This window comes from Lampetra planeri, chromosome 3 (genome assembly GCF_965212315.1).
Source record: "Lampetra planeri chromosome 3, kcLamPlan1.2.h2, whole genome shotgun sequence".
NCBI lineage: Eukaryota > Metazoa > Chordata > Hyperoartia > Petromyzontiformes > Petromyzontidae > Lampetra > Lampetra planeri.
Window position 1 is genome coordinate 16,468,605 of NC_136109.1, and position 12,414 is coordinate 16,481,018.

The window sequence follows — 12,414 nt, forward strand, 5'->3', positions numbered from 1 at the left end:
GGTGGTCCCTTCGGGATTACGGGGTAAGGTGGTGTGGGCTGCGCATGAGCGCCTCCTCCACCTGGGGACCCAGAAAACTCTCTCCTTGCTCCAGCTGAATTTTTTTTGGCCAGGCATGACAAGGGATGTCACTGATCTGTTGGCAGCATGCCCTCGGTGTGCGCAGCGCAAACCACCGGCACGGGAGTCGAACCCGCCCTTGCAGTCCATCCAGGTCTCCCGAGTAAATGAACTGGTCGCACTGGACATTCTGGGGCCATTCCCCGCCACCCCCAGGGGTAACAGATATTTGCTTACTGGGGTCGAATATTTTACGCGCTGGCCTATGGCCTGGCCCCTGCCAAATCAGTCGGCAGCAGCCATCGTCGACGCCTTTGTCCAGGGTTATGTCATGGACAAAGGTGCTCCGGAGCGGTTGCTGACCGACCAGGGTAGAAATTTTTCCGGGAAACTCCTAAAACAAGTCTGTGATCTCCTAGGAACGAAAAAAATTCGAACCTCTCCTTATCACCCGCAAACGGACGGGATGGTCGAGCGTCTGCATCGCACCATCTCGTCTATGTTGTCGCAGCAAGTCTCGGACTCACAGACTGATTGGGACTTACAAATTCAAGGGGTTCTAGCGGCATACAGATTGGCTCCCCATGCTGCGACGGGATTTTCACCATTCTTTCTTATGTATGGCCGCGAACCCGACCCACCTGTTTCGGCACAGCTGCAGATCCCCGCGCCGCTGGGTAAAATTAAATTGGATGAACACGTTAAATTTAACCTTGACAAACTGACTGAGGCGCGGGATGCTGCGAGGCTAAATTCTGACAGGCGTCAAAAGGCGAACGAGCGCCTCAGGCTGGCTCGCGCGCACGTGCTGCAGTGGAAGCCGGGGGACAGGGCATGGCTGCACTGTCCCCAGGTACCACTCGCGACCTCCTCTAAACTCGTGCGCCCGTGGCGGGGCCCCGTCGAGGTTGTCGAGGTTTTGAGGCCTCAGTGCGTTCGAATCAAATGGGGCAGGCGCCGGTGGTTTGTACACCCCTCTAGGCTAAAACCGTTTGTTGCGGTGCGAGGGCCCACTCCACACGCGCGGGGCCAAGCATGTGGGGGGTCGACCGACTCGGAGGGTCCGTCGCTGCTCTCGCCTGATGTGTCGCCGGCTGTCCCACCCACAGGTGCACCGGGAATGACGGGCTCATGCCCTACAACCCACACGGGTGATGCCGACGGTCGCGCCACTTCAATCGCGACCTCATCTCGAAAGGGACAGCCGCCACCGGATGGTCCGCCGTCCGGGGTTGCCCCGTGTGACGGGCCTGCGGCAAGGACGCGCGCTAAGATGCGCAGACTCTTATAAAATACAAAAAGAAGAAATTTTTTTTTATTTCACGTGTCATGGTTACTGTATGCTGCGTCGGTGGTGCGCTCCTGCCACATTGTGTGTGTTGTGTTGTGTGTGTGGGCGGGGTGTGTGTGTTGTGGGTGCGTTGTGTGTCGTGGGTGTGCTGTGTGTGCTGGGGGAGTTCCTGGCTAGTTGTATATACGCGCTTTTACGGATTTCGTATTTATACGGGGGGGGGGGGTGCGTCGGACATTCCCTTCGGGGGTGTGCTTGTTCTTCTTGTTGTTCTTGTTGTTGTTGTTCAATTTGCATTTTGTTGAAAAAAAATGAGGCACACACGGGGTTGAGGGGTAAATGTTCCTTTATTGGAATTGTTGCAGCCGGGACGGCTGCGAGCTGTAATGGGGGGAGTGATGTAGGGTTGTTACGGGAGGGCTGTAGGTGCATGGGATCCAACGGGGAATAAACACAGTGGGCGGAGCTCCGGGAGTACACGGGGGGGGTGCCCGCAGCGACGTCCGCATCAGGCAGCCTGGGGGGTTGTGATCCTGACGGGGGGTATAAAAGGGGAGGACAGAGAGAGCTCGTGGCTCAGTCTGGGAACGAAGGAGGAAGAAGGAAGATCTTCTAGTTAGAAGCCCTGGACTCCCCTCGACGCCGCCCTTGTAAGGGCTGCGGAGGATCGAGCCAGAGGCGTGGTTCCGTGAACCAGGGTCAGTACCCTGGGACTCCGGAGACCGTAGCCCGACTCACCAGTGTCGGGCCAGTTAGCCTCCCCTAGCCCGTTAGTGGAGGACTTGGGAGTAGGTCAGGACTAGCTAGGGTGTATCCCCAGTTATCCGGGTGAGGGGGCCGCTACCCCCTCTAGTGCTGTCCTGTACCGACAAGCTTGAATAAACATACGTGTGCCTCAACCTGGGTGTCCAGCGTACTTACCGGTACTTCAAATGCACCCATCTCTCTCTCTCCAAGTTAATCAACTCCTATTCACAGCGACAGCCGATGCAGTGGCCTTGTAGCCTTGCCTTGCTTCCCCAGTGTTTCCCAATGACGGGGGGGTGGGCGGCGTTGCTTGTTTGCTCTCGCAGCCAATGTTGACTCACAGGTGTTTGGGCGAGGTTGCGAAAATATGATCGTGCACACCTGTTCCCACAAGGGTTCTAAATAGAAAATTTCACAATTTGAAGGAATTGCTTACTCTTAACGTTTTGCAGCTTTACACAACAGAGCGGCAAGTCACAGATCAGCGAACGCGTGGATGTTTACCGACGTTGTCAGTCGACCTGTCTGTGTGAACCTGATGAGTGACTAGTAGTGGGTGTCTGTGTGTTGATTGCGCAATTCCAGCGGTAGTGTAGCGGTTAGCGCCGCTGCACTCTGAATACGACGACCCGAGTTGGATTCCCGCTCACTGCTTACACCAGTGACGATGTATCTCAACCGGTCCTGGGCATCCCCGATGTCGACCCGGTCTCAAAATGAGTACCTGATGTGGTGTATAAAAAACATCACTCGGGAGACAAAGACGGCCAGGCGTGGTGCTGGCCATACCGTCCTGCCTTTATAGGTGCTCTTGAGCAGCACTTTGCCCAAAAAGTCTGTTAAGGCTATATGGGGGGTCTTTGTCTTTGTTGATGACGCAAAGCCAAACACACTTTCATCAGTTTCCACTGCATTCTCTTACGCACCTAAAATAATCGCTCTTCCAGGTTCAAAATGGTCTTCCAGGTTCAAAATAGTCTTATCCAACAGTGTTTGTTGGGTCAGTTGGTTGGTTTTAGTTGCAAAACATATGATCACACAACGCTTTGTTGGTTCAGAAGTCCAAGATAGAAATGACACCGTACAACTGTTATTGTCTTGTACCTTTGCACATTAAGCCTGGAGTCACAGATTGGCATGAGTGTGACACATTGTTAGTGCAATGTCAGTGATTCCTACTACGAACCTGATCAATGGCTAATAGTGTGCGTGTTCTATGGCACACAGCCAAACGAAACAAACTTTCAGTTGCTTCCTCCACATTCTCTTTGCTGGCTACAGTGAGTACTTGCAACGATAAGTAATATCTTTATAATTAGTATTCGAAGCTCCGTTGGAATGTTTACTTGGCACTTTCAGCAACAACAGAAGAATGCGGCAATAAGCATGTGTTTCTTTCAACAGCTTTTGCAGCAAGCTACATCTGCTTGCAAAAGGAACCTAAGTGTTATTTTTATAAACTCATTGTTATATTTGTTCTATACATCAGGGCAGTGGTGCAGCGGTTGTTGGCGCGTCAGCTTTATTCCCGGTCACAACTAACATGTTTTGTTGCGTGTAGTTAGTTGTCATTCAACATAAATATATAAGTGGCGATTGATATTTAAACCGGTTCTGGTCTCCCCCCCCCCTCCTTCACCAATCCTCACTAAACAGCGTGGTAAAGTATGGACCAAATTACCTCTATGACTGACAAAACAGGGGTGGAAGCCATCATCCAGCAATGTTTACACAGAAGGCTGAGAGCCATTACGGGCGTGTCTCGCTTAGCGAGCGTTATTTTTACGATAATTCGCTATAACGAGCAATTTTAACTTGGCCCAGTTCGCACAAATGTTTCCGTAATGAGTGGAGACTGATCTATCAGCCAGGAGGGCACCACCACCGCCCCCAGCTGTTTGCTTACCACTCTCCTGTGTTGCGTAAGCGCGCGATAGGGGTGGTTGCAGAGAGGGGTGGGTGGGGGGGGGTCCTCGTGGTGGTACTGTTGTGATGGGTGGGCGTGGGGAACGGTGGCGCAACGGTTAGCGCACGGCACTATGAACCCGGCGACCCGAGTTCGATTCCCGCACACGGCCAATACCAGTGACGATAAACTGAACTGATCCTGGGCCTTCCCTGGGACGACTCACAGACTCATTTGAGCACCTGGTGCGGTGTATAAACGCCGTCACTCGTGAGTCAAAGGTGGCCGGGCGTTGGTGCTGGCCACCCACCACCCCTCGTGTGCTGTACCGGCCTTCATCGGTGCTCGCTAACAGTACTTGACCCAACAGTATGTTAAGGCTACACGGGGATCTTTGTCTTTGGGGGGATGGAGAGAACGGGAGAGGGCTGTGTGATTGATCGTGAGTGTTTATTTAACATATGTGGCTGTAAGGAGGTGATATCATAGGCTATACTGGGGAACTTCCACTGTGGTTCTTTCATTTGTGGTAAAAGTTACATTTGATGTTTTATTACTTTATAAAAAAAATATATTACACGGTCATTTGTATTTCTCATGTTCAAAAAGTTGTTCCTGAATGGAACATTTTGAGGCTGAAACGTATTTCTCAGCTTTTAACGTGGGAGTTAATGGGAAAACGATGATCATTTCAAGAGTGTTCGCTTGCCGAGCAATATTTCGCGGAACGTATCTCACTCGTTAAGCGAGACACACATGTACTAATCTTGTACATGTCTCTGGTGTGGACCAATCAGTTTCAAAGATAATGCATAAATTATCAGAGTATTGTTTTTTGTTTACATTTGACTGCAAGTATTGTGGTTAATGTAAGCATGATTCCTTGCAGAAGGTGTCAGTTTTGTTGCCAGAAAAAAGGGGGAAATCCCTATTAGTATAATGTACATTCATACTTTGTGGTGCACGATACAGGAGTTCACATTGGGTAACTGTTACATTTGCCAAACCGTCAAAGTGATTGCAAGGTACGGAATGGCTTTGTTATATTTATTGCCTGTTATTTTGTGACGGTGACACTTGCGATCTTTTACTTCATCCAGGAGCCTATACCGAGAGCTGCTGTTCTTCTCACTGGTGTCCATGGGAGCTGAGAATGTTGACATAAGTGAGTAACGGTGGTTATGCCAACCTGCAGCATTGTGCTCATGTATATTCGTGTGTGTGTGCTCGTGGGTCTGGTTTGCTTTTCTATGTAGTTTTACTTTGCTGCGGGATATAAAAACATCTGATAAATAGCATAAAAGAGGGTTGAGATGGTTATCAGTCTCTAACTTAAATGTTGGTTGATCAAAGGGCGAGTTAACCTTTTGTCATTTCATGCTGTGTCGACTATTCCTTGCCCCTTGAATGACAGAGAATATTTATTTTAAGCCGTGAATTCTAAATAGTAATAGCTGACGGTTTTTATCATTAATAATATTGACTCGGGGTTCATCAATCGGGCTAAAATCCTGGACTTTTCCAATCTCCTTCAATTGAACACTCAATCCTCTGACCCTCTTTGAAAATGATGCAGGAGAATGGAACCTCAGATTACCCACTGACAAAATCAATCACTTTCTCTTGGGCAATACTGACAGCACACATCCAGTTATCTCAATGATTGTTTGGAATACCAAGGCTTTGGTTAGAGATAGGTTTATCTCTATCGGGCCCCTATATTCCTGAGAAAAAAAATGTTTTTCAAATTGTCCAATTGAAATGTCTTTTGAGATCCCGTAGAGGTGATGACCTGCATTTTCTGATACCAACTACAAAGTATTTTTTTTTCTTTGTAGATACCAAACTTTGTAGTACAATGAGAAACTTCTACACTGTTACTATTTTTATTTCACCAGGTAAAGCCCACTGAGCTATGTAGCTCTTTTTCAGAACCGACCTGGCCACAAATGATTGCTCAGCAAATTGGCTTATGTGGAAATTTATTGCAGCCAAATACTCTTAAACGCATGTTGATTCAAATTCTGGAGGGAAAAACCGGAGGACCTGGAGAAAAATTCACACGACCACGGGGAGAACATGCGCACTCCAGATATACTGGCATCAGGGTCGGGATCGAACCCACGACCTCCTGCATACCAGGCGAGGAAGTAAACATCTCGCCACCAAGTATCACATGACAAGTCAATATAGTTAAAAGAGTAAAATCGTTTATGTCCCAGAAAAGAAGTGCTCAAGTGTTTCTTACTCGTCATTTCAAGAATACTAATTCAGCATTTCTCGCATACGATTACTTCTCTAGAAAAGTTGACTCATTCTCCTTGGCACCTGGTAATTCCTACAGGGAATTAAGACAGACCACCATCCATTCATTGAACATTCATAATCTCATCGTAATTACAGGGTACCTTGTGTGCTGATATCGTTGCACAAGTCCTGAATGTCAATTATCTTCTAAGATAATTAAATTATGAACTAAGGACTACAGCCACTGCGCAATACCCGTACTCCAAAAGCGTAAACAGTTACTTCATGTCTGGAAATGAGCGCTCAAACGCCGCACGCAGCACAACATAAATGCAGTAGTTTACAGGCCACTAATAAATTAAATTGCACGGAACAATTTAAATTATGAGATGTCATCAGCATTATTCTCAGGGAGAACAAAGGTTACATTTGCATTTTTCAAATGAGATGCTTTTGCAAAAGAGCCACGAACGGTTGGAGATGTCCTCTGCTGTCATCCCATGTTGTCACCTTTTACATGTTTCATTGCAACCTGTCGTAAAGCCTGCCGGTTATATGTCACGTAACATTCTCTTTGTTTGATCACCCAACTGGCCTGTCCTTGCTTTTTACAATATTTGAGGATGTTTTCACATCCACAGCATATTTACTTATAATTTTGCAGCACCAATAATGTCAGGATTTTTTTAGACAAACAAAAATATCGGTGTGTCATATCATCTTTCAAGGCTGCCCCGTGGGCCTGTTTACACGTTCTGTGGTTATTGACACAAAAATGCATTCCATCCGAGGCTTAAGAATCCGTGATGCATGCTTCGTTGAGTTGGGGAAGAGAAAAGTAACCAGTTTAGGCAGCTATTTTGGACAGGAATCATGCATACAGACAACACCCCTGTACTGAAAACAGAGCCAGTCGACTCTGAAATACCAGTTCTTCACTTTCATTGTTATTGCGGTCATAAATTATTAATATCATTTTTTTCTATATATATGTGAGTTTATTTATTTGTAAATATACTTGAAGCTTTCTTGAACTGGTTTGTTTTATAGGTTGAATTTACAAACAACTTTGGAAGGGGAGAGGGGTCAACGCTACTGTTTAGAGACTGATGTTTGGGGCCAGAATGTGATGTCTGTTGTTGAATGCCTCAGAGGACTACACTCGTGAAGCTTTTGGCCTTTCAGTTTAGATGCATGTGGATAATGAATGCAATTTTACGGCAGGATTACTAATAAACTGGATGGAACATGGCAGCATGTTGGGAGGTTGTGATGTGTGGAGCAAATGTGTGGGATGGAGGAGAGAAAATTACTCAGCCTGGACCCCCACAATAGGAAAGCAACATTCCTATCACAGCCTCAGGGCTGCTAGCAGCATTACTCCATGCCCATGGATACAAATTTACTTTTTCAACTTTGACACAGGTGTTTCGTCCCTGTATGCGATTATCAGCCAGGTATACAAATTAACACGTCGGTACAGTGTTCCCTCGTTATTCACGAACTTGCTATCCACGATTTAGGCTATCCGCAAATTGCATCTCGAACTCTACACGACTATATCGAGAAACGAGAAAGCGAGGGAGAGAGATAACTTCTCGAAGCTTTAGAAGCATCTGCAGACATTGCGTGTATGATATTTGTAGGCCAATATCATTGTGTCCGCAAAATGTGGTATTCACGAGCATATCCGGAACGTATCTCTCGCGAATAACGAGGGAATATTGTATAGGCCATATGCTTGCTTGTGCCCCTTTACAATACCCTTCGCCAAAGAGCTCACTGCCGTCATCGCCTGTGGCCCTGTTACTCGTCAGATGTCTTCGATCAGGAGTACCGGCGGGAACACGAGCGCATCACGACCAACGGAGGGCGGCTGCTGAACTACGACCTGCCGCCCAGCGCCGCAGCTTCCTCGTGCCGCCAGGCCTTCGGGGAACTGCGACTCTAGCAGAGGACAAGCGCGGCGAGCGCTCGCACGCACCCATCCACTGCGCTCGTGCATGCACACGTGCGACAGAGAGAGGTGTGTTCCGAGTAGGGTTGGTGAATTCACATTAGTGTTAGTTGGTCCTGCTTACTTCGTCACTTGCAAATGAGGAATATGTTCACGGGGCTGGTGTCCTTGTCAACAAGCTTTCTAGCACATCTTGCACAAGCGCACACGGTGGGGGCATTTAAAATGATTTGGTACTTGAACTGTCACTATATTTGCAAAGGGGAGATGTGTTGAGCAGCAGAAAAAGAAAGCCCTGTGGATTTACCAAGTATATTATAACTCGTAGAACTTACAGGTAATTGATCAAATGTAATGTGTTCATGTGGCTCTGCCACATGGACAAATAACCTACAAATATATTGTTTCCACAGGTTAGCAGAAGCGATACGTCCCTCGAAGGTTAACTTTCTCATTTTATGACGTTCACATTTGCAGAGGATGCCAGTAGGAATTGCAAATTGTCCATAAAGCTGCAGTGTGTTTTTAAATAATTATAATTAGACAGCAGTTTGAACCCGGTCAATAAAACTATACATACACACTCAGTAGGATCATCCCTCTGAACCCCTCCAAATGCCCAAATCTTGATCTGATGCCACACGCATCAGATCAAGATTTGAGAAAGTCCCAGGTGTTTGCAAACATATTGAGTGTAATTGTTTAGAACACTTTTATTGAAGGTCACTCGAGCTTTTCACATCACGTCCAAAATCAAAGAAGCGCGTTGTCCAACTTCTGCCCAATTATATCAGTCTTTGATAATGGATGATGGCATTTTCATGTGCATCCCGGGTACTGGTTCATAAAGCTGTGATTCTTGTATTGTGATCACTTGGCAAAATGTGCCCACCCAGCTTGTCCCGAAGGCTTGGCATAATTTACGGTCCATTCGGGTTTTATTTAGGCCAGAGACTTGTTTTTGTGTGAGCGTGTCTCGAGATCCAGGTGTGAGGTGTGAGGAGTGGGTCCACCCCTCTTGCACTTTGAGGTGTACAATTGAAATATCTTTTTTTATTTAGAAAGTGATCACTTGTATAGCAGTAAAACTTAGTGTTGCATATAAAAAAAAAATCTAAAACCCTGCCCTAACTGTGCAAGATAAAAAAAACAGTTGTACAGATTGTTGTGATATTTTGGAGCCCGTGGAAGATTTGGAGCGTTAGCAATGAAAACTTTGATTTTCGTTGGTTTAGTTGAACGCGTGGGACAGAACTTACGTTGGGGAAGGTAAATTATCAAAGGGAGTAATGTTACTTTGATACGGATGGGGAGCACAAGAAACAATTGGCCGATGCTGTTGTCATTGTGGCTGAAAGGCATTTGGCGGATGCTGCAGCGTGTCATGGTTTATTAATGACTATATCGGTTGTCATTGGCAATTGAGAATTTATTTGTCTACATTAAAAGGAGGTCATCATTTATATGTGGTCATCCAAGGTAGTGTGTCGTAAGTACTTATTGCATTAACCTATTTAAAGATGCACACTTATCACCACAAGCAGCCTTATATGTTTGGTTTATTTTCATTTTAACAAAAAGCGTTGGTTTCAAATAGTAGTTTCATTCACAATGTTATAATAGTGATCGACTGTCCAGTCTACGACACATGTATAGAGAAGGTACTTTATTTTTCACACGGAAGTTCAGATGCAACATTGGTACAATTGTACTCTTTAAGTATATGCATTTAACGTCATGTATTGTAACTTGAACGTTAGTTTTTCGATTGCAATACACAATATCTCTGTAAATGTTTTGTATGACTAAATGTGGATAAATCATCTGTACAAAATTCTAAAATTAAGAGAGAAACATCTTCGTCTAGGTTGCATTATAGACTGACTCGACTCTGGACATGATAACAACAGTATGTTCTTTTATTTTTTTCCATCGGCACAGTGAAATATTTTACACAAGTCTATGCTGCTATAATTGTTCAATGCTTTTAGTAAGACGAAGACTGCTGCGTACTTGAGACAGCAGTTCGTGAGCTAATGGACAGCGCTGTTGTGATGAGAATTGATACAAATGACTTTCTGAACACAGAACACCCCCCCCCCACCCCACCTCTGTTTAAGGCCATCTCTCAAGCTACAGGTAAATTTCCCACGTGGGCCCTGCTGTCTTGACATTCTCGTTGCGAACAGACACTTGTTCAATGGCACGGTGCACTTAATTTGGCTTCCTCTGTTGTGTCAGTCCCTGTGTACGCAGTGACATATATCCCTTCCTACACGTACCATCCCTAGCAAGTGTGACTATGCTTACCACAATCTCAAGGGTGGGGAGAGGTGCAGTGGGGTTTGTTAATTCACGCTCAATATTTGGTGTACAGGGTAAAATAGCAGTGGAGATGTCCTGTCAAGCAATTAACTTTTCCGTAATTCGCAATGAAGCACTGTTGATCAATGGAGATCGCGCTATAATCCAGGTGATGGAAATCATTAAAACAATTACAGTCCGTTTTTTCTGTTCTGGATGTGACGGCGAGTGTACTCGAGGCTGTTGTAAGTGGAGGCTTCTCTTGGCTAGGCAACGGTCCCCCGTGCACGTTGTTACGTGTCTCCACTTCTCGTTATTAAGACCAGACCATATAACACGGCAATACAGCTTGGCGCACGCCCCCTGTTCCCACGTGGCTAGCAAAGGGATTTGCACGTCTTGGTCGTGCTGTGGAAGACTGACATTTCACCTGCAAAGCGATATCACACGAGACCACTATTGTGCAGCGTCAGAGTGAAAGGGTGGAGGTGCAGGGGGAGATGCAACGGGAGTGAATCCGTCATACGTTGACCGCTGATGTGTGTACATACAGAAGATCATAAAGGGCGCAGTGATTGATGCTTCATATTTCTCACCATGTAGTGACTCGGTAGCATCGTTTAAATGACGTGCAACTGCGTGAAGACCCAGGGCCAATGTTGACTGGCGTCTGATAGTTGCACTGATGTGAACCAGACCGTTGATCATCAAAGGCACTTATTAAAAAGACTTAAGGATGGCATAAAGGAGACTTTTCATTGCTTCTTCAGACTTGCGAAAAGTGCAATACCCTTGTGAGGAATAAAGCTATATTTTGTTACAGTCCGAAACACCCGTGTTTTATTAGCTTGTGTAGACCAGACGTTATATTCGTACCGCAGCAATACCCAATGTGAGCGCGAGGTTCTTACCGACCTGAAGCATGAAGTAGTATTTTTATTGTCGCTTAATTTGTCTGTTTTGCTATTTGTGTTACAATTATGCCGCAATCAGGCTGCCCGCATTTTTATTTAAACACGTGAATTTCATTCTCAGCAGCGCATAAAGCTTGCAAGTTAAATGTAGTTGTGTTTTTTTCCTTTAATTCTGCTGAAATCAAACACATAGCCACCTGCGCTGGTCTTCCATCTCTCGCTCGGTCATTTGTTAACCGTTCTCTCAAATGATTTTCACATTTGTCAATAAGTGGAAAGCATATTGTTACACGTTCATTTAGTTCTATGTAGCACAGCAGGACCAAATACACATTTATCAATCGAATTTGTTGCTGCATTTCACCTAATGTACGTTTGTAACGTAGCATGTATAGACGCGTGTGTGTGTGTACGCACGCGTATTCAGTTGATTAAACTTGTGTAGAGCTTAGGGAGATGTGACCACTATTTTGTTGCATTCCACTAACTGTGCTTGGTTTTTCTACCTGATATGTCATGCTTAGGGGGGGGGGGTGAGGGCAGTTTCGCTCTTGAAGGTGAGATTTAAACAGTGAATGGAATCCCCTAGGCATCACATACAATGGTGACTGCAGTACAAATTGCACTTAGCGATGGCTTCTCTGTACAGCTTGTCGTGTCCATTTTTGAACCGACACGTGGCGGGTTTGATAACTTGAAATGCTTTGTCTTGAGTTTTAATAAAGCCAAAACAGTAATTGCGCGTACATTCTTCTTGCTTGGCGTGACTTCTTAAACTGTCGTTCGTAAAAGTTGCCTGTTAAAGAATGCGAGTGTTTTGTCGCGTACGGTGTAAACATGGAAGTGGACATGCGTGCTCACTGGGCTGGAACGAGGTCACGATTTATGGTCGCAATCGATGGAAGAATTGTGTTTTTTGTTTTGGTTAATGGTGGCACCTCCCATTCCACAATAAAAAAAACACAGAAAATGTTTAATTCTCATGTAA

The 12,414-nt window shown here is 45.7% G+C and overlaps 1 protein-coding gene across 2 annotated transcripts in view; it reads left to right on the top strand.

Annotated features, from left to right (window-relative positions):
* LOC144738979 (C-myc promoter-binding protein-like) overlaps positions 1–12,172 on the top strand; it is a 134,256-nt gene extending 122,084 nt beyond the window's left edge. For both annotated transcript variants that reach the window (XM_078621984.1, XM_078621991.1), the window contains exons 27-28: positions 5,105–5,169; positions 8,069–12,172. In XM_078621984.1, the coding sequence (XP_078478110.1) occupies positions 5,105–5,169; positions 8,069–8,202 (199 nt within the window). In that variant the 3' untranslated portion in view covers positions 8,203–12,172. The remainder of the gene's footprint in view (positions 1–5,104; positions 5,170–8,068) is intronic.
* Positions 12,173–12,414: the final 242 nt, after the last annotated feature.